At 38.3% G+C, this 25,772-nt stretch overlaps 1 protein-coding gene across 2 annotated transcripts in view; it reads right to left on the bottom strand.

The window, feature by feature from the left end:
• CDCP1 (CUB domain containing protein 1) overlaps nt 1-25,772 on the bottom strand; it is a 72,864-nt gene that overhangs the window by 5,798 nt on the left and 41,294 nt on the right. For both annotated transcript variants that reach the window (XM_077129576.1, XM_077129577.1), the window contains exons 5-7: nt 13,188-13,409; nt 11,806-12,180; nt 1,233-1,598 (exon numbers count right to left, since the gene is read on the bottom strand). In XM_077129576.1, the coding sequence (XP_076985691.1) occupies nt 1,233-1,598; nt 11,806-12,180; nt 13,188-13,409 (963 nt within the window). The remainder of the gene's footprint in view (nt 1-1,232; nt 1,599-11,805; nt 12,181-13,187; nt 13,410-25,772) is intronic.

Below are 25,772 nucleotides of genomic sequence, written 5' to 3'. Positions count from 1 at the left end.
TACCAAACAGGGATTTAGGAATTCTTGCTTGTTCATCAAGAAAACAAAAGATGAGGTTGAGAGAAAAGGAATAGAAAAAAAATGACAGAAAATAAATGTAAGAGAGGAGCAAAACTGAAAGTACGAGAGCTTTTCACTTGTTTTGGTTCTTTTGGTTCCCACCAATTCTCTTGCTAACCTGCTCTGATGTCCAGAAAGGGAAGGGAACAGAAGAAATAATTTTCATGGTCCCTTCCGCCTCCAACACTCTGATGCTTTTTGTGTTCACCTCTGAAACAAGGCCACACCATGAATTGTTCTACCACACATGCTAACTGGAATAGGGCAATTTCCTTTCTTGAAAACTCTTCAGTGGATCCTGCAACTTAAAGGATAAAGGCAAGCTCCTCCTTCTGGCTCTGAGACCTGCCACTAAAGGCATCTCATGGGTTTATTTAGTCCATGAAAGTACCACTACCATGTATCTGTTGTCACACTTTCAGGTCCCTACATTTAATTCACTGACACCAAATCCCTATTCATACTTCCATGAAGTAGTTATCACTACTCTCTACAGATGAGGATGCTAAGATTATGGGAGTGAATAGACTTCCTTATACCAGAGGGGGATTAATAGTAAAGGATGGTGGTAGACTGACCTCAAAAATACCCTGGTTCCCCCCCTCCCTAAACTGTGTCCTTTACTCTGTGCTCCATAGTGCCTTTCATCAAGAGGTGGGAGAATCAAGGCTGCCCATGTGACTTGTTCTGGCCAAAAGAGCCGTAGAAGGGATCGTGTGTCAGGTCCTACCCTTAAGAAACTAGAGACCCTGCATGCTTCCAGTTTCTCTTGGATATCTCCATTTCTTCTATGACAACAAACTCAGACTGGAAGATAAGAGACCTTGTGGAGGACAGCCAAGTATACCCAGTTGTCCTAGCTGATTTTGACTGAGCCCAGAGAGTGAGAGCACCCAGCAAAGTTACCTAGCCAATCTATGGCTGCCTGCATGTAAGCTTAGTTCAGTCCAGAACTGCCCAGCCAATCTTTGAGCAATAATAAATGGTTGTTTTTAAGTCATTAAGTGCTAGAGTAACTTGTTATGCAGCATTAGTAATATAATAGCTGACTGACCAATACAAGGACAGTCAGAACTCAAATCCACGTTTGTTCACTCCCTGGCTTGCTCCTCACCCCTCAGCTCCCAATTTTCTGTCCACCATGATCCCTGAAACACTTTGAAGGCCCTTACCCATTGTCCTTGGGGTGAGTGTGACCCAGAATAGCAGGTCCAGCTGCTTGCTGCTCATGGGGCTGCAGTTGGAGATGTTGACCCAGAAACTGTGATGGTGGAAGCTTGGCTTGGGGAGCACGTCCTCCTCCAGGCTGAAGATCTCCTCAGCATTGGTCCGCTGCTCCTGGATGATCATGAATGCACGCCCCGTCTGGCACACCACGCCAGTCCGCTCCTTGGAGAAGGTCAGGCAGGCCACCTGGTTGGCTGGCACGCTGACATTCCAAGACACTGAGGTGAGGGGTGGCATGCCCCGGTCCCAGTTAGGGGTCCTCAGGTAGACCTTGTTTTTTGTGTCCGGAGTCACTGTGAAAATGCTTTCCTCTGCAGGAAAGAAAGGGAATCCAGATAGATGTTTCACTCAGTCAAAATGGAGGGAAACACAGGGAGCCCAGAATAAGAATGAGAGCCTTTAATCCTGTCTAGCTTAATGTAATGCCTGGATAAATCCTACAGTATATTAAGCAGATAATCAAAAAGTATAAGTAAAGTCCCTCAAGGGATGGAAGAAAAATTATGGAACTATTAAAATTCACCACCAGGGAAACTCCTGATACTTTGCCAAACACTAGGGACACCCAAATTAATAGGCCAAGGCCTTGATTTTAAGGCTTGTTCTTGTGAAGCTTATGCATGTAGCAGAGAAGCTTACCCTACCTATAGGTATGTTAAGAGTCACCTCTGGAGGACCTCTGTTATGGCTCAGATGTGACCTCTCTCTCTCTAAGCCCAGCTCTGCAAGTGAAATCATTGCCTTCCCCTCTGTGTGGAATATGACATCCAGGGATGAAAGTCTCCCTGGAGGCATGGGAGATGACTCTCAGGGATGGGCCTGGCCCTGGCACTGTGGGATCAACAAGCCATCTTGACCAAAAGGGGGAAAAGAAGTGTAACAAATAAGGTATCAGTGGCTGAGAGAGTTAAAATAGAGTTGAGAGGCTACACTGGAGGTCACTCTTACACATGCTTCAGTTAGAAACTACTACCTATCATAACTTGCCAAATCCTAACCAAAACCATTCTTGCCAATCTTAAAGAATACCTAGGGCATTATATAAGATTCTTCAAAGGTTCTCTGCACTAGGGTAACTCTCCAAAACTTACAACCTCCAGATGCGTCCCTGGATCAGATAAGTCATGAAATGCAGAGGGGCCAGCCTCTCCAGAACAACAACTAGTTCCATCTCCCTATTCCATATTATCGACAGCCCCTTCCAACATGGAAAAGTTAGAGTGGACACAGCCCAAATATCCCTAAAGAGTGGGATAGAAAGATCAAAAGTGATGGTAGAGTTATACAGAGAAGATCAGGTTTAACAAATGAGTATGAGTGCTGAATCATTATACTGGTATTTCTTTTAGCCTCCAGTACCTTAGAGCGGCTAGAAATAAAAACTTAAAATTGTGGTATTGCAACCCATATCAAACGTTGAAATCTGTTCTACAACTAATTGTTGCAATGTACTTTGAAATTTTTGCTTTAATGTATATATGTAATTTAAAGAGAAGGAGTATGACAGAGAAGATAGGATTTAACAAATAAGTATGGCTGCCGATATTTCTGTTGGTCTCCAGTATCTTGGAGCAGCTAGAAGAAAAAATGAAAAATTATGGAACTGTAACCAATACCAAGCTTTAAAATCTGTTCTATAACTACTTGTTAAAATGTATTTGGAAATTTATTGCTTTTTTGTATATACAGTTCACAATAAAAAAAAAGTTAAAAAATGGAGGGAAAAGTGGTAGAGGAGACAACATTGAACTGTCCAAGAGAACTTGCTGCGATGGCTGAAATGTTCTCTATCTACACAGTCCAAAATGGTTGCCACAAACCATGTCTACCGAACACTTGAAACGTGACTGGTGTGACTGAGGAACTGAATTTTTTACTTTTGTTTAATATTAGTTTAAACTTAAATAACCACATGTAGTCAGTGGCTACTGCATACTGGTTACTGCTGTATTACAAGCACTTGTCAAACTAAGTGCTCAGTTCTTTTGAAAAAGTGACAGAACCCAAATATGCAAGTTTGCCAAACCAGTGGTTATCTCTGCTTCTTTTCAGAAATGGCCTTGACATGGTTAACTCTCATTCGATGCTCTTACTCAATGGCGGGACTGGTGTATACTGGTTTCAGTTTCAGAGATTAAAAAAAAAAAAAAAGCAACCCCCCCCCCCCCCAAAAAAAAACAAACAACCAAAAAAAACAACCCAACCGTTTAAAGTTCTGGGAAGAATTCTAGAATAATAAATCTGAAAGGGCCATGTCAACTAATTCATTCCTTATCTTCAGGTGAGATAAAAACCCAACATTTTTCACTGATGAGAATGTGTCTTATTTTCAGACTCCTCAGAAGAAGTTTCTTTGGTAACCTTGGAGATACCAGGCAGCCTGAACTGACCTCAATCTTATGGCCAAAGATTCTTCTCCCTCCCACTCATGCCTCTGAGCACCAAAGTATGAAATAAATCTCAAATAAGGTCTCAGTTAATTTAAAAATGACCTCTAACTTAATGCACCTGCTCTTTGAGCAAATTCTAATGGTAACCGGGACATTTTTAAACAAACCATGTAGATTTCACCACATTTCCTGCCTCCAAACACTGAAGACCATATATTAGCCTCCGTGGAGGACAGGCCCTCCTGCTCTCCCCATCTTCCTTTCTCTGGGCTCTCCACACAGCATTCTGAATTGTTCACAGAGTCAAAAAAATGTCTGCATAGGCTTTTTATGTCACTACCTTAAAAATCCATGACTCGGGAATATTTGGTTATTTTCCACTTATACATTGTCTGCTTCCAAGTTTTTATTTTAATTAAAAAATATTTTTCTTGGACAGTTGTAGGTTTATAGAAAACTCATTCAGAAATACAGAGTTCCCATATACCCCTACCCCCAATTTCCCCCCCCTTTTTTTTAACACTTTGCATTAGTGTAGTTATCAATGTTACAATTGATGAAAAATATTATTTATTATTAGCTATTGCCCATAGTTTATATTAGAATTTACTATGTTGTAAGTTCTGTGGTTTAAAAAATTTCTATTCTAGTAACATAGATACAGTCCATAATTCCCCCCTTTAACACATTTGATTATATAATGCAGTAGCATTAATTGCATTCACAATATTGTGCTATCATCACCTCCATCTATTACCAAAACTATTCTATCCTGTCAAACAGAAACTCTCTGCCAATTAAGTATTAACTCCTCATTCCCTATCCCCACCCCAGCTCCCAGTAACCGGTATTCTAGTTTCTTACTCTCTGAATTTGCTTATTCTGTTTATTTCATAATAGTAAAAACTTACAATATTTGTCTTTTTTGTGTCTGGCTTATTTCATTAAGACAACTTTAATGTCTTCAAGGTTCATCCATGTTTTGCAAAATTTCATATGGATATACCATTTTATTTATCCATTCATCTGTTGATGGACACTTAGGATACTTCTAGTTTTTGGTCATTATGAATAATACCACTATGAAGACTGGGATGCAAGTATCTGTCCGAGTCCCTGCTTTCAAATCTTTTGGGTATATACCTAGAAATGGGATTGCCAGGTCTTATGGTAAAACTTAACTTTCTAAGGAACTGCCAAACTGACTTCCACAGTGGCTGCACCATTTAAAAATTCCCAGCAATGATGAGTGAGTGTTCCTATTTCTCCACATCCTTTCTAACATTCGCTATTTCCCATTTTTTAAAAAGTAACAGTTTTAGTGAGCTAAAATGAAATGGTACTGGGGGTGCAAGGGTACTTCAGTGGTAAAACTCTTGCCTGCCATGTAGGAGTCCCAGGTTCGATTCCTAGCCCATGCACTTTCCAAACAAACACATGAAAAACCAACGAAACAAAAACTCAGCAAATGGTGCTACAACAAAGGGGATACTCACATGGAAAAAGAAAGAAATGTGGCTCCTGCCATTCAGCATACAAAAAAAGAGAGAGAGAGAGAGAGAGAGAAATGGTATCTCATTGTGGTGGTTTCCTAATGGATGATGATGTTGAACATCTTTTTATGTGCTTTTTGATCATTGCATATCTTCTTTGGAGAAATGTGCATTCGAGACTTTTATCCATTTAAAAAATTAGGTTGTTTATCTTTTTGTTGTTGAGTTGTAGGACTTATTTATATATTCTGGATATTAACCCTTATTGGATATGTGGTTTACAATATTTTCTCTCATTCTGTAGGTTGTCTTTTTAACTTTCATGATAAGCCCTTTGATGCACAAGATTTTTAATTTTGATGAAGTCCCATTTATCTATTTTTTCATTCATTGCTCATACTTTTGGTGTAAAATCTAAAAATCCACTGTATATGACAAGGTCCTGAAGATATTTCCTTCTGTTTTCTTATAAGAATTTTATAGAATTAGCTCTTATATATAGGACTTTGATGCATTTCGAATTAATTTTTTTATATGGTGAGAGGTAGGGATCCATATTCGTTCTTTTGCATGTAGATTTCTAGTTGTCTCAGCATTTGCTGAAGAGACTATTCCTTCCTTGTTGCATTGACTTGACAGCCTTTTTGAATCAACTGGCCATAGATGTGTAGATTTAACTCTGAACTCTCAATTCTATTCCATTGGTCTATATGTCTATCCTTATATCAGTATCAATACCACACTGTTTTAATTACTTTAGCTTTGTAGTAAGTTTTGAAATATGGAAGTGTAAGTCCTCCAACTTTGTTCTTTTTCTGATTGTTTTGACTATTTGGGGCCCCTTGCAATTCCATATGAATTTAAGGATGAACTATTCCATTTCTGCAAAAAAAAAAAAAAAAATTGCTGGAATTTTCATGGGGATTGCATTAGGCAGAATTGACATCTTAACAATATTAAGTCATCCAAATCCATGAACATGGTATGTCTTTCCACTTATCTAGATCTTCTTTAATTTCTTTCAGTAATGTTTATAGTTTTCAGTGTACAGTTTATTTACCTCCTTGGCTAACTTTATTCCTAGGTATTTTATTCTCTTAGATGTTATCGTAAATAGAGTTGTTTTTGTGATTTACTTTAACGATAGTTCACTACTGATGTATAGGCACTCAACTGACTTCTCCGTGTTCATCTTGTATCCTGCAACTCTGCAACTTTGCTGATTTCATTTGTTATTTCAAGTAGCCTTCTTTGGGATTTTCTATATATAGGATCATGTCATCTACAATTTTGGATAATTTGACTTTTTTTAGTTTGCATGCCTTTTCTTTCTTTCTTCTGCCTGATAGCTCTGGCTAGAACTTCCAATACAACGTTGAATAATAGCTGTGACAACAGGCATCCTTGTCTTGTTCCTGATCTTAGGGGGAAAACTTTCAGTCTTTTGCTGTTGAGTATGGTATTTGCTCAGGGTTTTTCATAAATGTCCTTTATCATGTTGAGAAAGTTTCTGCTATCCCCAGTTTTCTTAGTGTTTTTTATCATGGAAGGATGTTGGATTTTATCAAATGTTTTTGCTGCATCAATTGAGATGATCATGTGGTTTTCTTCCTTTATTCTACCAATGTGATGTATTACATTGATTGAGTTCCTTATATTGAGCCATCCTTGCATTCCTGAAACAAATCCCACTTTGTCATGGTATACAAGCCTTTTAGTATACTGCTGCATTTGGTTTGCCAGTCCTTTGCTGAGGATTTTTCCATCTATACTCATAGGGAATTTGGTCTGAAATTTTCTTTTCCTACGCTTCCTTTATCTGGCTTTTGTAATGCTAGACTCATAGAAGGAGACAGGGGACAATCCCAACTCTTCTATTTTTGGAAGAATTTGAGAAAGATTGGTGTCAAATCTTCTTTAAATGTCTGGTAGAATTCAACAGTGAAACCTCTGATGCTGGACTTCTCTTTATTGGGTAGAACTATTGGGTAGTTTTTGATGACTGATTCAATCTTTTTATTTATTCTAGACCTTAAGAAATTTTCTATTTCTTTTTGTGTCACATTAGGTCATTTTTGTGTTTCTAAGAATTTTTCCATTTCATCTAGGTTGTCTAATTTGTTGGTGTACAGTTGCTCATGCTACACTCTTATAATCCTTTTTTACTTCCAAGGTTGGTGGTAATGTTCCCAGTTTCATTTCTTGATTTTAGCTATTTGTGTCTTCTCTCTTTTTTTCTACATCAGTGTGGCTAAAAGTTTGTTGATTTTATTGTCTTTCAAAAACCAAATTTTGGATCTGTTGATTTGATCACTTCTGTGTCATCTATTTCATTTTTCTCTGCTCTAATCTTAACTATTTCCTTCCATCTGTTAACTCTGTATTTAGTTTACTCTTCTTGTCCTTGTTTCTCTGGTTGTGAAGTTAGGTTATTGATATGTGATATTTCTTACTTTTTAATGTAGGCATTTGGAGCTATAAATTTCTGTTTGGGTACTGCCTTCATTGCATCCCATAAGTGTTGGTATGTTGTGTATTTGTTTTTGTTCATCTCAAGTTATCTTCTAATTTCTCTTGTGATTTTTAATTTGACCCATTGGATGTTTAATATTGTTTGTTTAATTCCCACATATTTATAAAGTTTCCTGTTTCTCTTCTATTATTGATTTCTAGCTTTACTCCAATGTGGTCTGAGATGATATTTTGCATAATTTCAACATTTAAAAATTTACTAACATAGGATTAGTAGTCTGACATATGGTCTATCCTGGAAAATGTTTTTGTGTGCTTGAGAAGAATGTGTAATAGGTGGAGTGTCCTATGTATTAGTACTAACTAATACATAGTATTAGTTACTATGTATTAGTTACTTACTAGTATTAGTTAATACTAGTTGGTATTAGTACTAACTAGTACTAATGGGTTAATATTGTTGTTCAGTCAAGTCCTCTAAGTCCATTTATTTTCTTAGATGTTCTAGCAATTACTGAAAGTAGTGTATTGAAACCTCTAATTACTTTTGGAGAACTATCTGTTTCTCTCTTCAATTCTGTCAATTTTTACTTCATATATTCTGGGGCTCTAGTGAGGTACAGATATGTTTATAATCATTATATCTTCTTGATGGACTGAACCTTTTATCAATATATAATATCCTTCTTTATCTCTCTAGTAATCCTTTCTGACTTAAATTCTTTCTTGCCTGAGAATAATATAGCCAGTCCAGCCCTCTCTCTCTCTCTCTTTTTTTTTTTTTGTCATGAACAGGCTTTGGGTATTGAACCCAGGTCTCCGGCATGGTAGGTGAGAACTCTGCCACTGAGCCACTGTTGCCTGCCCTCCCGCTCTCTTTTGATAACTGTTTTCAAGGGATATATAGTTTTCACTCTTTTACTTTCAACAACTTTGTGTCTTTATACCAAAAGTGAGTCTCTTGCAGACAGCATATAGATAGATCAAAGTTTTTTCATTCAATCTGCCAATCTCTGCCTTTTAATAGGAAAGTTTAATCCATTGACATTTAAGGTAATAACTGTTAAAAAGAATTTACTTCTGCCATTTAGCTATTTGTTTTCTTTATGTATTGTATGTTTTTTGTTCCTCAATAACATTATTACTGCCTTTTTTCATATTTATTCCTTTTTTGTAGTGTACCATTTTAATTCCCTTCTTTGCTTTTCTCCGTGCTTTTTGGTTATTTTTGTAGTAGTTCTCTTTGTAAATACAATGAACATCTTAACTAATAACAATAATTTAATTAGTATACAAACTTTTTACTCCTATATATCTCCAGACCTCCCCCATTATAGTGTTATTGTGTCAGATGACATCTTCATTCATTGTCTACCCATGAACATAGATGCATAATATCATTTTACACATTTGCCTCGTAAGTAATATAGGAAGGAAGAAGCATTAACAAACCAAAATTACAGTAACACAGGATTTTCTACTTTCCTATGTAGTTACCTTTACAGATATTCTTTATTTCTTCTTCTGGCTTAGAGTTACTATCTGGAGTTCTTTTATTTCAGCCTGAAGGATTTTCTTTAACATTTCTTGTACAGAAGGTCTTCTGGCAATGAACTCTTTCAGGTATTGTTTACCTATAAATTAATTTCTCTTTCATTTTAGAAAGATATATCTGCTAGATATAGAATTCTTGGTTTACAGTTCTCTTCTGTAAGGACATTACATATGCCATCCCACTGTCTTTTGGATTCCATGGTTTCTGATGAGAAATTTGCTGTTAATCTTATTGGGGATCTTTATATGTGACAAGTCACTTCTCCCTTGCTGCTTTCAAAATCCTCTCTTTGTCTTTGGAATTTGACAATTTAGCTCTATTATGTCTTGGTGTAGATCTTTAAGAGTCTGTCTTGCTTGGAGTTCATTGAGTTTGCTGGATGTATATATTCATATCTGTCATCAGATTTGGGAAGTTTTCCACCATTATGTGCTCAAAAACTTTTTCTATCTTTCTCTTTATTGTTCTGCTGGGTCTCCTATGATGTATATGTTGGTATGCTTCATAGTGTCCTCCACAGGTCTATCAGGTTCTGTTGATTTTTCTTTATTATTATTTCTTTCTGTTCCTCATACTGGATAATTTCTATTGTCTTATCTTCACGTTTGCTGAGCCTTCTACCTGTCAAAATCTGATGCTGAATCTGCTTAATGAGTTTTTAATTTCAGTTACTATACTTAAAAAAATATTTTTATTGAGATGTCTTCATACACACATAGTCCATCCAAAAAATACAGTGGCTCACAATATAATCACATAGTTGTGTGTTAATCACCATGATCATTTTTAGAACATTTGCATCACTCCATAAGAAGAAATAAAAAGAAAAAACTTATACATACCATACCCCTTATTCCTCCCTCTCATTGACCATTAGTATTTCAATCTGCCCATTCCCCGTTTTTTTTACCCCTTATCCCTACCCCTCTATTATTTACTTGTTTTTTTCTCTCATCAATTCTGGATGTCCTGGATAAAAGGAGCATCAGATACAAGGTTTTCACAATTACATGGTCACACTGTAAAAGCTATACAGTTATACAGCTGTCTTCAAGAATCAAGGCTACTGGAACACAGTTCAACAGTTTCAGGTACTTCCCTCTACCCACTCCAACATACCATAAACTAAAAAGGGATATCTATATAATGCATAAGAATAACCTCCAGGATAACCTCTCGACTCTATCTAAAATCTCTCAGCCACTGAACTTTATTTTGTCTCACTTCTCTTTTCCCAAGAAAGCAATCTTTCTCAATCTCATATGCCAAATCCTGGTTCATCCTGGGAGTCATGTCCCATGTAGTGGGAAGGGTCAATTACTGTATTTGTAGCTCCAAAATTTCTGTTGCTTCCTTTTTATAATTTCTATATCTTTACTTTGTTCAGACAACATTTTACTAATTTCCTTTGTATATGGACTACTTTAGTTCATTGAACATATATAAGATGGTTGACATAAAGTCTTTGACTAATAGTTCCAATGTATGAACTTCCTCAGGGATGGTTTCTGGAAAAATTCTTTTCTTCCTATAAATGTGTCACACTTTTGCTGTTTCTTTGTATCTTTTGTAATTTTTTGTTGAAAACGGAATATTCTGAGTTTTATGGTGTTGTAACTCTGGAAATCAAGTTCTCCCACTTCTTTGGGATTGCAAGGATTTATTGTTGCTGTTTTGTGGAGGACTGGAGCCATTAATTTGTGACTTTTCCAAACTATTATTGTTCCCAAAAAGGGAATGGAAAGTGTCAAGGAGAAAAAAAACAGGTATTGCTTCTGTAAGAATCCTCTGCCACTTCTTCTAGTGACCTGTGATCAAACCACATGCCCCAGATTTTAGAGAACTAGGTCCTTAGAGCCCACCCTGGCTCCAGCAAGCTGCATTAGTAGCCCAGGCTATGGCTTCCACTACTGTCTGTCACATGGCTGAGGGATGGAGGTGGCAGTTGTTGCATGGAGGGTGAAATTTACTGGTATTAACCACAATTTACCAGCCTCTTTCTCTTGCTCTTCCCTGGATGCTGCACAGTGTTCTACTAGGCTCCAGAGTTTTCAAACAGTTAATTCAGACAGTTCCTGCCAGTGCATAGTTGCTTTTGATGGAGGGACTGATTCCCGGAGCTTCCTACTCCACCACCTTCCCATAATCCTCTCTATTCCTACCATTTTAAAACCTTGTTTTCTTGATTTGGCACTTGCCAAGCTATTGCAATCCTTTAACTGTTTTGAGAAAATGACTCTATTGGTTTTTGCTAGTTTTTCAAGCATTTTGTAGGAGAATACCTTGGAGCGTATCATGCTGTCATTCTTATCAATTGGAGTCCAAAAGAGTTTTGAATTTGATTATTTGTTCTGCTGCCTACCAACCATCACCTCCCACTGTCAGGAAGATCTTTCTAACCTCTGAATTCCATGCTAAGTTAATGGTAAAGTTTGGATTAGGACTTACCATTTTCCAAATTTCTTGCATGAGGACCAGCCCACTTACCTATCCCTTCTCTCCAAACTGCCAACTTAATTACAGTGATCACAAAACCAAACTAAAATGAAGGCCCAAACTAGAAACACTAAGGAATCATGAAAATGGGGCGAAAGGAAAAATCCCTTACCTTTGAAATATGGTATAAATGACACAGTCAGGCCCTGCCTGGAGACTTCTTGGTGGTAGTTGGGGGCAAAGATGCGGAGGGTCACTGAGATGTTCTGTTTCACCTGTATTTGCTCAATGGAGCCTCCAGGGCAGAAGGAGCCAAAGTAAAGGTCTTGAATGGCGCTGGCCATGAGGTAGCTGTAGCTGGTGTTGCAGGCCCTCTCATGGGTGTGCTGCAGCAGCTTCTGAGCTGGCACCAGCATCAGGCTGAACTTGTCCTTAGGCACCAGCAGTTTCCAGGAGAAGTCATGCAGCTGCACAGGCAACTGGAGGATGTCTCTGGGCACCTGGAGTGAGTAGGGCTTCCTGTAGCAGTACCGGTTCTCAGGGCAGCCTAGAAAAGAGGGGCTTGTGGTACCCAAGTGAAAAGGAGAGACCAGAAAAGCATCCCCCCCATCTTTCAAGTCAGCCCGAGGCTGGACATCTGTATCCTTTTCCCTTTGGTCTCACCTCTCTCACCCTGGCTCCTGGATGCTTCTTTTCTTGTGCTCCCTCCCACTCTCTCATATTCTAACTGTCTACTCAATTGGCAGACACACCTCTTGGGAGTACAGATGGTTGAAATTTCTTCTTTTTTGCTCACATTCTCCCTTCTGTGTGTTTGTGTCTTAGAAGCTAAGTGCTATGTAGATAGAAATGTTGCCCAGTGCTCCAAACTGTGGGCACACAGTTCTGTGTGATAGTTTTGGAGTAATGAAAATGTTCGAATGCTCTTAACTCTCTTTCCGGTTCTGCCACTTCCTAACGAGGTGTCCTCAGGCAGCCTACTCTGCCTCTTGTGGCCTCAGTTCCTGCATTTATCAGGTAGACTCTTAAGAGCACCCATGTCAGTGACAGTGGATACAGGTAGTCCAGAATGGAGGTGAATATTGGTTTTTCTGCCCTTCATTCATCAGACATTTATTAAGTAACTGGTACACATCTCCAGGGGCTGAGGGGATAAAAATGGAACAAGCCAAAGATCTTCACCTCAAAGATCTTGGTCTTTGTGAGAAAAGACAAGTGGGCAGTGAGTGAGGAATGTGAGGCCTAGGGTCAGAAGAGGAGCGGAAAAGCTACCCAGAAGAGTGGATTTCACAAGAGGAAGCCTGGAAGGATGACAGAGGAGACATAATGCATGGATGTGAAGAAGTGCAACTCCTTGGGAAGCACAGCTCTTCCAAAGAACACACGTACTGACCGAGGTGACCTGGGAATGTTTCTCTACTTTGCTCCCTTTGCCTCTTGGTTGTTCTTGCCCATCCTGCACTGCACAACCTACCCAATGAACCCCACTGGGAAGACAGGCTAGGCTGGGGAGAACGGCCCATGGCCCAGGACAGGTACATGAATGGGGCGTACTTATGATCTTTTCTGCATTCATCCAGAGGCGTGTGAGATCATCACAAAGGAAGGAGATCCTGTGTTTGGCACCAGAGGCAAGGGTCAAGTTGGTGCTGCAGGTCCGAGACTCCAGACACACAAAGCAGCCTGGGACAAACCTGCGACTCTGCTTGATGGGCTGCAGCTCGATCGTGAGTGACATGGCCTGCTCATTACTCAAGTCAACGAGGTAGGTTTTGTCTGAAAAAATAAATAGATTGGCAGCAAACACATAAAATGGCAAAATTTAGTACAAGACCCTGTTTGGCAAAGTGAGATCCTTCAGGACTCCTGTCTGCCTATAGAAGCTTTTAACAACCAGCAAGAACTGGCAGAATCATCTTTCTGAAAGCTTCAGAAAACAGTTAAAACTGCAATAATAGAGTGAATTATGATTCTTGAAAAAGGCCATTTAATAGTGGTAGGATAGTAATGCCCAGATACATCCCAGAGTATATTAAGTAACTAATCAAAAAGTATTGGCAAAGACCCTTGAGGGATGAGAGAAAAAACATGCAACTATTAAACTTTGCCACCAGGGAAACCCCTGACACTGTGCCAAACATTGGGGATTCACCAGTCAATAGGCCAAGCACTTGATCTTGAGGCTTGCACTTGTGAAGTGTCTGACTCTGGCACTGTGGAGTCAACAATGCCATCCTCACCAAAAGGGAGAAAAGAAGTATAAGAAATAAGGTATCAGTGTCTGAGAGAGTTCAAATAAAGTTGAGAGGCTACTCTTGGAGGTCACTCTTATACAAGTTTCGGTTAGACATTGCTACCTACCATAATTTGCCAAACCCCAACCAAAACCATTCCTCCCAATCCTAAAGAACACTTAGGGCATTATAAAAGATTCTACAAAGATTCCATGCACTAGGGTAACTTTACAGAAACCTACAACCTCCAGATGGGTCCCTGGACCAGATAAGTCGTGAAATGCAGAGGACCAGCCTCTCCAGAACATCAACTAGTTCCATCCCCCTATCCTATATGCTTGACAGCCCCTTCCAACATGAAAAAGTTAGAATGGGCATATCCCAAATACCCATGAAAAGTGGGAGAAAGACCAAAGGTGATGGTGGAGTTATACAGAGAAGGTAGGGTTTAACAAACAAGTATGATTGTGAATCATTATATTGATATTTCTTTTAGTCTGTGGTATCTTAGAGCAACTAGAAGTAAAAACCTAAAATTGTGGAATTGTAACCCATACCAAACTCTGAAATCTGTTCTACAACTAATTGTTGCACTGCGCTTTGCAATTTATTGCTTTTTAGTATATATATTATTTTTCACAAAAAGGAAAAAAAAATTATTCTAGCCTCCAGGGTTTTGGTGCAGATAGAAGGAAAAATCTGAAAATCTGTTGTGGAATGGTAACCCACAACAAACCCTGAAATCTGTTCTGTATCTACTTATTGAAGTGTACTTTGAAAATCATTGCTTTTTTTCCCCTTTTCTTTGTACATATGTTGCCTTTAACAATAAAAAACTTAAAAAAAAAATCAATGGGATGGCTAATGACATAAAAGAGATTAAGAAGACCCTAGAAGCATAAAGAGGAACTTGAAAGAATAAACAGAAAACTAGCAGATATCACAGAGATTAAAAATGCTGTGGACCAAATAAAAAATATAATAGGGGTGCACGGGTGGTTCGGTGGTAGAATGCTCACCTTCCATGCGGGAGATCTGGGTTCAATTTCTGGATCATGAACCCTGTCCCCCCATACGAGAAAAACACAACAGCAGATCTGAAGAGGCAGAAGACAGAATAAGCAAACTAGAGGACAGGACAACTGATTTCAAATACACAAAAGAACGAATGGCAAAAATGATGAAAACATTTGAATTGTATCTCAGGGAAACGATGGACAAAACAAAGCATACAAATATAAGAATCATCGATGTCCCAAAAGGAAAAAGTAAAGACTAGGAAGATAAGTTGAGGATATACTGGGGGAAAACTTCCCAACTCTTATAAAAGACATAAATATGCAAATCAAAGAAGCCCAATGAACCCCAAATAGAAAAAATCCAAATAGGCCTACCCCAAAACACATACTAATCAGTCTGTCAAATGTTGAAGAGCAGCAGAAAATCCTGAAAATGGCAAGAGAAGAACAATCTGCTACATACAAGGGAAACCATATAACACTGAGTTCAGACTACTCAACTGGCATTATGGAGGCGAGAAGGCAGAGGTATATAATATATTTAAGATCCTGAAAGAGAAAGGCTTCCAGCCAAGAATTCTAAACCCAGTCAAACTGTCCTTTAAAACTGAGAGACAGATTAAAATTTTCAACATTTTAAACAAAGGATGAGAGAATTTGTCAACAAGAGAACATCTTGAAAGAATTACTAAAGGGAGTTCTGTCAACTGAAAAAAAAAGGACAGGAGAGGGAGGTCTGGAGTAGGGTACAGAATTGAAGAGTACCAGTAAGGGTAACTAAAAGGATAAAAAGAGAAAGAGGAAAAAGAATATATATATCTGACAAACAAAATCCAAAGGAGAAGATGGTGGATTCAAGAAACGTGTTTTCATTAATAACTTTGAATGTTAACAGACTAAATTTACCAATTAAAAGATACAGATTGGCAGAATGGATTAAGAGATATAATCCAGCTATATGCTGCTTACAAGAGACTCATTGTAGTAAGTAGACTGAAAGCGAAAGGATGGAAAAAGCTGTTCCACGCAAGCTGTAATCAAAAGAAAGCAGGGGTAGCTATACTAATATCAGACAAAATAGACAAAATGTAAAGACAGCACATGAGAGAAAGAAGGAAACTATATATTAATAAAAGGGACAACTCACTAAGAAGAAATAACAGGCATAAATGTTTATGTTCCCTATCAAGGCGCTCCAAAGTACATGAAAAAAACACTGGCAAAACTGAAGGGAGCGACAGATGTTTCAACAATAATAGGAGACTTCAATACACCACTCTCCTCTATATAGAGAGCAACCAGACAGCGGATCAACAAGGAAATAGAAAACTTAGACTTTCTGATAAATGAATTAGACTTAACAGACATTGTTCTAGTTTGCTAGCTGCCGGAATGCAACACACCAGAGACGGATTGGCTTTTAATAAAAGGGGATTTATTTTGTTGGTTCTTCAGAGGAAAGGCAACTAACTTTCCACTGAGGTTCTTTCTTACGTGGAAGGCACAGGATGGTCTCTGCTGGTCTTCTCTCCAGGCCCCTGGGTTCCAACAACTTTCCCCTGGGTGACTTCTTTCTGCATCTCCAAGGGCCTGGGCTGAGCTGCGAGTGCTGAGATGAGGAATGCCGAGCTGCTTAGCAGTGCTACGTAGCAATCTCTCATTTAAGCACCAGCCAATTAAGTCAAACGTCACTCATTGCAGCAGACACGCCTCCTAGCCGACTGCAGATGTAATTAGCAACAGATGAGATTCACCTACCAGTGGCTCATGTCCACAGCAACAGAACTAGGTGCCTTCACCTGGCCAAGTTGACAACTGAACCTAACTACCACATGTTCTGATAAATGAATTAGACTTAATAGACATATATAAGTCATTACACCCCAAAACACCAGGATATACATTCTTCTTTATTGCACATGGAACATTCTCCAGGATAGATCATATGCTGGGGGCACAAAACCGGTCTTTATAAATTTAAAAACATTGAAATTATTCAAAGCACTTTCTCTGACCACAATAGAATGAAACTGGAAATCAATAGCGACCAAAGAACAAGAACTTTCACAAATATATGGGGATCAAATAATACACTCTTAAATAACTACTGGGTCAAAGAAGAAATTGTTAGAGAAATCAGTAGCTATCTGGAGATGAATGAAAATGAGATTACAACATATCAGAACTATGGGATATGGCAAAAGCTGTGTTAAGAGGGAAATTTATTGCCCTAAATGCCTACATTAAAACCAAAGAAAGAACAAAAATCAAGGACTTAACTGCTCACCTGGAGGAACCTGAGAAAGAATAGCAAACTAATCCCAAAGCACATACAAGAGAAATAACAAAGATTAAAGCAGAGTTAAATGAATGCGAGAACAAAAGAACAATAGAATCAATAAAACTAAAAGGTGGTTCTTTGAGAAAATCAATAAAATTGATAGACCACTAGCAAGGCTGACAAAGAAAAAAAGAGAGAGGATGCAAATAAACAAAATAAACAAAATGAGTAGAGGGTCGTTACCACAGACCCTGAAGAAATAAAAGAAATCATAATCACAGTATGAACAACTATACGCCTACAAACTAGACAACTTAGATGAAATGGGCAAATTTCTAGAAACACATGAATAAGCTACACTGACTCAAGAAGAAACAGATCTCAACAAACCAATCACTAGTAAAGAGATTCAATCAGTCATCAAAAATCTTCCTAAAAGGAAAAACCCAGGGCCAGATGGCTTCACAGGGGAATTTTATCAAACATTCCAAAAAGAACTAACACCAATCCTGCTCAAACTTTTCCAAAAAATTGAGGAAAAAGGAACACTACCTAACTCATTTTATGAAGCTAACATCACTTTAATACCAAAACTGGGTAAAGATGCTATAAGAAAAGAAAACTACAGGCCAATCTCCCTAATGAACATAGATGCAAAAATTCTCAACATAAAATACTAGACTCCAAAAAGACATTAAACGAATTATACACCATGACCAAGTGGGGTTTATACCAGGAATGCAAGAATGATTCAACACAAGAAAATCAATTAAGGTAATACAGCACATCAACAAATCATAAGGGAAAAACCACATGATCATTTCAATTGATGCTGAAAAAGCATTTGACAAAATTCAACATCCTTTCCTGATAAAAATACTTCAAAAGTAGGAATCAAAGGTAACTTCCTCAATATGATAAAGAGCATATGTGAAAAACCCATAGCCAGCATTGTATTCAGTGGTGAGAGATTGAAAGCTTTCCCCCTAAGATGGTGAATGAGAAAGGATGCCCTCCGTCACCACTATTGTTCAATATTGTACTAGAAGTTCTAGTTAGATCAATCAGGCAGGACAAAGAAATAAAAGGCATCCAAATTGGAAAGGAAGACATAAAACTTTCATTATTTGCAGATGACATGATAGCATACTTGGAAAATTCTGAGAAATCCATAACAAAGTTACTTGAGCTAATAAACAAATTCAGCAAGGTGGTGGGATATAAAATTAATGTGCAAAAATCAGTAACGTTTCTATACATAAGCAATGGCTTGAGGAGTCAATTAAGGAAAAAAATCCATTCAAAATAGCAACTAAAACAATTAAGTATCTAGGAATGAACTTAACTAAGGATGTAAAGGTCTTATACACAGAAAAGTAGATAACATTGCTAAAAGAAATCAAAGATCTAAAAGATGGAAAGACATTCCCTGTTCATGGACAGGAAGGTTAAACGTAGTTAAGATGTCAATTCTACCCAAATTGATCTAGAGATTCAATGCAGTACCAATCAAAATTCCAACAACCTATTTTGAAGACTTGGAAAAGCTAGTTACCAAATTCATCTAGAAGAGAAAGAGACCCCAAACAGCTAAAAGCATCCTTAAAAAAAGAGAATGAAGTGGGAGCATTATATTTATTATAAAGCCACAGTGGTCAAAACAGTATGGCATTGGCACAAAGATAGAGGTATTGACCAATGGAATCGAATCAAGAGTGTAGAAATAGACCACCAAATCTATGGTCAACTGATCTTCAACAAGGCCCCCAAATCTACTGAACTGGGACAAAATAGTCTTTTCAATAAATGGGCACAGGAGAAATGGATACCAATGGCCAAAAGAATGAAAGAGGACCTTTATCTTATTTCTTTACAAAAGTTAACTCAAAGTAGTTCAAACACCTAAATGTAAGAACCAGTACCATAAGGTTCCTAGAAGAAAATATAGGGAAGTATCTTCAAGACCTAGTAATAGGAGGTAGCATCCTAAACTTTACACCCAAAGCAGAAGGAACAAAAGAAAAAAATAGATAAATGGGAACTCCTCGAAATCAAATGCTTTTGCGCCTCAAAAGACTTTGTCAAAAAGGTGAAGAGGCAGCCCACTCAATGGGAGAAAATATTTGGAAATCACAAATTGGATAAAGGTTTGATATCCTGTATACATAAAGAAATCATACAATTCAACAACAAAAGAAGAAACAACCCAATTATAAAATGGACTAAAGATACAAATAGGCATTTTTCTGAAGAGCAAATACAGATGGCTAAAAAGTACATGAAGAAATGCTCATTTTCATAAGGGAAACGCAGATCAAGACTACAATGAGATACCACCTCACACCTATAAGAATGGCTGCTATTAAACAGGAAACTACAAATGTTGGATAGGATGTAGAGAAGTTGGGACACTTATGCACTGCTGGTAGGAATGTATAATGATATAGCAGCTATGGAAAACAATTTGGGGGTTTCTTAGGAAACCAAACATCAAGTTGCCCTATGATCCGGCAATAGCACTAGTTGGTATATACGCAGAAGAGCTGAAAGTAGTGACACAAACAGAAATTTGAACATCAATGTACATAGCAGCATTACTTACAATTGCCAAAAGTGAAAACAATCCAAATGTCCATCAACAGATGAATGGATTAACAAAATGTGGTATATACATTTGATGGAATATTAGGCAGCAGTAAGATGAAATGATGTCCTGAGGCACGTAACAAGTTGGATGAGCCCTGAGGACATAATGCTGAGTGAAATAAGCTAGACCCCAAAGGACAGATACTGCATGATTCCATTTTTACGACCATGGTAAAGGTAATGCAGAGGCTTATAATAAAGAATACAGGGACCTAGAGATACACAGAGGCTAGAGATGGTTGAACAGTTAGCTAATGAGGTTGAATTTAGATGTAAGGGAATAGATAAAAGTACAGGCGGTTCACTAGTGGGTCTATAAGTAATATTACCAAATTGAAGGTGAACAAGATCGAAAGGGGTTGTATAGACCCATGTGTCCTATTGATTAACATTACAAATATAAATAAGTTCTTGCATTATTGCAAAGATATGAATCTTGTATAAAGAGTATATAAGTTCGGGGCATAGGGGGAAAATTGCTATTGCATGCTGTGTGCTATGTTTAATAGGAGAACATCAGCAGTACCATGGCAGCACCAGGGGTAAATAATGGGGGGAAGGACAAGACTTAAAGGGAGGTTTGGTTTTCCTATTTGGTGAGGATGTATTTATTGGTTATCTTCTCTTGGGAACAATGAAATTACCTAAAATTGAGTGTTGATGGACTTTCGACTTTGGACATTATACATGGTGCCCAATGAACAGAGATGGCTGAAGGATGCACTGACTGAGAAGTAGACTGGCGAATGATGGTGTATACATATGATCGAATATTGTGCTGCTACAAAAAGAAATAAAATTGTGAGGTATGCATCATTGTAAATGAACCTGTGGGACATCTGGTGAAGCAAAATAAGCCAGAAACAAAACAGTAAATATTGTATGGTTTCCTTTAGAAAATACTAATAAGAAAACAGGGGCCTAGATTGTAAGCTCTTATTACAGTCACATTTAGCCTGGAGTGGTAATTTTTACTTCTGGGGCTGGAGGGGCTATTTTATATATTTATAACTGGTATTTAGAGATAAGAACAAAGTCAATCAGATCAGGATTAAGGTAATTCAGAATACAGGAGTAAGGAAGACATTGTCTGTATTTTAGAACCTCGTCTACTCTTTCAGACCAAAGGAAGAATGGTTCATTTTGTCCAGAACCTAAATTTTCTGTAGCACATAACCTTAACTCAACCTGTCTGGATAAATCATTTAAACAATCCAAACACAGGAAGCCCAGAATAAGAAAGAGGGACTTTAATCCTGTATAGCTTGATGTAATGCCTGGATAAATCCCAGGGCATATCAAGCAGATAATCAAAAGGTATTGGCAAAGACCCTTGAGGGATGGGAGAAAAATTGTGGAACTATTAAACTTTACCACTGGGGAAACCCCTGATACTGTGTCAAACATTAGGGACACTCAAATCAGTAGGCCAAGCCCTTGATCTCGAGGCTTGCTTTTTTTTTTTTTTTTTTTAATAGCTCAGATGCAGCTTCATTCAGTGTTTTAACATGATTACTTTACAATTAGGTATTATTGTGCTGTCCATTTTTGAGTTTTTGTATCTAGTCCTGTTACACCGTCTGTATCCCTTCAACTCCAATTGGCCATTATCTTACCCTGTTTCTACCTCCTGCTGGACTCTGTTATCAATGACATATTCCAAATTTATTCTCGAATGTCTGTTCACATCAGTGGGACCATACAGTATTTGTCCTTTAGTTTTTGGCTAGACTCACTCAGCATAATGTTCTCTAGGTCTATCCATGTTATTACATGCTTCATAAGTTTATCCTGTCTTAAAGCTGCATAGTATTCCATCGTATGTATATACCACAGTTTGTTTAGCCACTCTTCTGTTGATGGAGATTTCGGCTGTTTCCATCTCTTTGCAATTGTAAATAACGCTGCTATAAACATTGGTGTGCAAATGTCCGTTTGTGTCTTTGCCCTTAAGTCCTTTGAGTATATTCCCAACGATGGTATTGCTGGGTCGTATGGCAATTCTATATTCAGCTTTTTGAGGAACCGCCAAACTGCCTTCCACAGTGGTTGTACCATTTGACATTCCCACCAACAGTGGATAAGTGTGCCTCTTTCTCCGCATCCTCTCCAGCACTTGTCATTTTCTGTTTTGTTGATAATGGCCATTCTGGTGGGTGTGAGATGATATCTCATTGTGGTTTTGATTTGCATTTCTCTAATGGCCAGGGACATTGAGCATCTCTTCATGTGCCTCTTGGCCATTTGTATTTCCTCTTCTGATAGGTGTCTGTTCAAGTCTTTTTCCCATTTTGTAATTGGGTTGGCTGTCTTTTTGTTGTTGAGATGAACAATCTCTTTATAAATTCTGGATACTAGACCTTTATCTGATATATCATTTCCAAATATTGTCTCCCATTGTGAAGGCTGTCTTTCTACTTTCTTGGTGACGTTCTTTGATGCACAAAAGTGTTTAATTTTGAGGAGTTCCCATTTATTTATTTCCTTCTTCAGTGTTCTTGCTTTAGGTTTAAGGTCCATAAAACTGCCTCCAGTTGTAAGATCCATAAGATATCTCCCAACATTTTCCTCTAACTGTTTTATGGTCTTAGACCTAATGTTTAGATCTTTGATCCATTTTGAGTTAACTTTTGTATAGGGTGTGAGAGATGGGCCTTCTTTCATTCTTTTGCATATGGATATCCAGTTCTCTAAGCACCATTTATTGAAGAGACTGTTCTGTCCCAGGTGAGTTGGCTTGACTGCCTTATCAAAGATCAAATGTCCATAGATGAGAGGGTCTATATCTGAGCACTCTATTCGATTCCATTGGTCGATATATCTATCTTTATGCCAATACCATGCTGTTTTGACCACTGTGGCTTCATAATATGTTGAGGCTTGCTTTTGTGAAGGTTATGTATGTAGCAGAGAAGCTTAGCCTACCAATAGTTATGCCTAAGAGTTACTTCCAGAGGACCTTTTTTTGCTCAGAAGTGGCCTCACTCTCTCTAAGCCCAACTCTGCAAGTGAAACCCTTGCCCTCCCCCTTATGTGGGACATGACATCCAAGGGTGAAAGTCTCCCTGGGGCATGGGAGATGACTCCCAGGGATAAGCCTGACCCTGCCACTATGGGATCAACAATGTCATCCTGACCAAAAGGGAGAAAAGAAGTGTAACAAATAAGGTATCAGTGGCTGAGAGAGTTCAAATAGAGTTGAGGGGCTACTCTAGAGGTCACTCTTACACAAGCTTCGATTAGACATTGCTACCTATCATAGCTTACCAAACCCCAACCAAAACTATTCCTGCCAATCCTAAAGAACACCTAGGGTATTACATAAGATTCTACAAAAGTTCCATGCACTAGGGTAACTCTTCAGAAACCTACCACCTCCAGATGGGTTCCTGGACCAGATAAGTCATGAAATGCAGAGGGGCGAGCCCTTCCAGAACATCAACTAGTTCTATCCCCCATCCCATATGATCAACAGCCCCTTCCAACGTTAAATAGTTAGAATGGGCATATCCCAAATACCCCTAAAGAGTGGGAGAAAGACCAAAGGTGATGGTGGAGTTGCAGAGAGAAGTTAGGGTTTAATAAACAAGCATGATTGTTGAATCATTACACTGGTATTTCTTTTAGTCTCCAGTGTCTTAGAGCAGCTAGAAATGAAAACCTAAAATTATAGAATTGTAACCCATACGAAACTCTGAAATCTGTTCTACAACTAATTGTCGTGCTTTGAACAACTGTGCTTTTGAATAATTGATGTGCTTTGAAATTTATTGTTCTTTGTATATATGATATTTTTCACAGAAAAAGAAAAAAAGTCGATTTGTGATGATAAATGCAGAGCTATATGATGATACTGTGAACAACTGATTGTATACTTTGGATGATTACATGGTATGTGAATATATATCAATAAAGAAATATACAGCAGTATATATATATATCTGACAATAGGTGCCATAAAGAAAGTTAGAGGACAAGAGACACACTGGGAGAAAATATTTGGCATGTATAAAGGAAACCAAGCGTTCATATCCTGAGTACATAAAAAACTCTGACAAATGAACAAGAGAAAGCAATAATAACTCAAAAAATATGCAAAGGGAAATTAAGCAGTTCAGAGAATAGGAATTACAAATATCCAAATATCCAAAATATGGAAAGTTCTTAATGTCACTAGTAATTAGAGAAGAGCAAATTGGAAGTGTTACAATTTCCTCCCAATCAGGTGGGGGAGACTCAGAAAGCCTGGTAATGCCAAGTGCTGGGGAGTTTATGAGGAAAGCAGGCCCTCTCTCACACTGCCAGTGAGTGTGGAAGATCTTGTTTTAGCAACTTGGAGATTACTATAAAAATGAAAACTTGGCATCCCTGTGAAGCCAGCAACATGCCCTAGTGAGAAACGCCTAATATGGTGGAAAGTGAGAAACCATCAAATACAGGAGAAATTAAATAAACTATGTAATATTCATAAATGGTATAATATGCAGTAGTTAAAAGGAATGAGAGAGATCTAAATATACAGACATAAAAACCACCAAGATATACAGTACAGCAAATTGTAGAACAATATATAAAGTATGATACCATAAATATTATAAAATTTCTTCATAAAACTTATTTCCACATGTACATATGTATACATGTGAAAAGAAAAAGGATCTGGAGAGAAATACAAGACTACAATTGTAGTTACTGCAGAGTGGGGTCTGGAGGTGGGGATAGAGTAGGTGGGGGTCTGTACAGTGTGAATTTTTACAAAGAAATATTCATATATTTCTTGAATAATTGAAAAAATTGCTCAAGTATGGCCATTTTAAGTGGTTTCTACAATTTCATCATTTGAAATGAGGTTCTTATGGGCAATTTTTCATGTTTAATTTTCTTTATTTGCTATTTTTCCCAGGATAGTTCTAGAAGGGGTCATGGTATTGAATAGGAATATTTTTTCAACTGTTTAGACTAGATTGCCAAATTGCTTTATAAAAGACTTTATAATGTCATTACCAGGAGACTGTGCCCTATAGCCCCCCCTGGAAACCAACTTTTATTGAATTGCTTTTTAACTTCATTCTGCTTTTATTGAAAGACACAAATTAACGAGGTGCCCGTGCTAGGTGGTGAGAGGCCGTTGCAGTTTAAGGGTGACAACAATCCCGTCCTTGGCCTCCTTCCCTATAGCTCCAGCGAGGAAATTCAATTCCATGCTGGAGAGCTGTTTCCCACGAGGGCCTGCCAGCTTCCTCCTTCCTGGTAATGAGAACTATGTAGTTAATAGAATTTCTCCTTTTGAGCCAGATGCCAGGGAGCTAAGTGTCTATAGTGCTTTACTCAGAGATGTGACCTGTCCAAAGCTGCAGTAAATATTCTAATGTTGCTAACTTAAATACGATTTGATTTAGAAAACAGATTCTAAATCTCCTGCTGCTGCGTTCAGCTTATTGCTTCCTGTCCTTTAAAATTCACCTTCACTGTTACTCCAGGAAACCCTTCCCACTCCACCCCCATGCCAGGCTGCATTACAGCTCCTTGTCAGGTGCTTTTGCAGCCCCAGGCCACCTCAAAACTCACCCACCCACTGCAGCCAGTTCCCGCCCCCTTCTTCCCTCCTTTGTACGTTATCAAAGTTATACATGCACATAGTTTGCTTAAAGCAGAGTTTTTCGATCTTGACACTGCTGATATGGTGGACCAGATAATTCCCTGTTGTGGAGGTTGCACTGCACAGTGTGACAGCCATGGATGGCCTTGACCCACTCAATGCTGGTAGCACCGTCCCATCCCCTAAGAATTGGTACAACCAGAAATGTCTCCAGACATTGTCAAAGGGTTCCTGGGGGGTAGTAGTGGGGGTGTCAAAACTGCTCCTGGTTGAGAACCACTGGTTTAAAGAGTCAGTTTTTTGTCTTTTTTTGGCATGGGCAGGCTCTGGGAAGTGAACCTGAGTCTCTGATATGGCAGG

The sequence above is a fragment of the Tamandua tetradactyla genome, chromosome 15, assembly GCF_023851605.1.
Source record: "Tamandua tetradactyla isolate mTamTet1 chromosome 15, mTamTet1.pri, whole genome shotgun sequence".
NCBI classification, from domain to species: domain Eukaryota; kingdom Metazoa; phylum Chordata; class Mammalia; order Pilosa; family Myrmecophagidae; genus Tamandua; species Tamandua tetradactyla.
The sequence above is the reverse complement of the archived record's forward strand: the minus strand, read 5'-3'. Positions and strand labels throughout refer to the sequence as shown.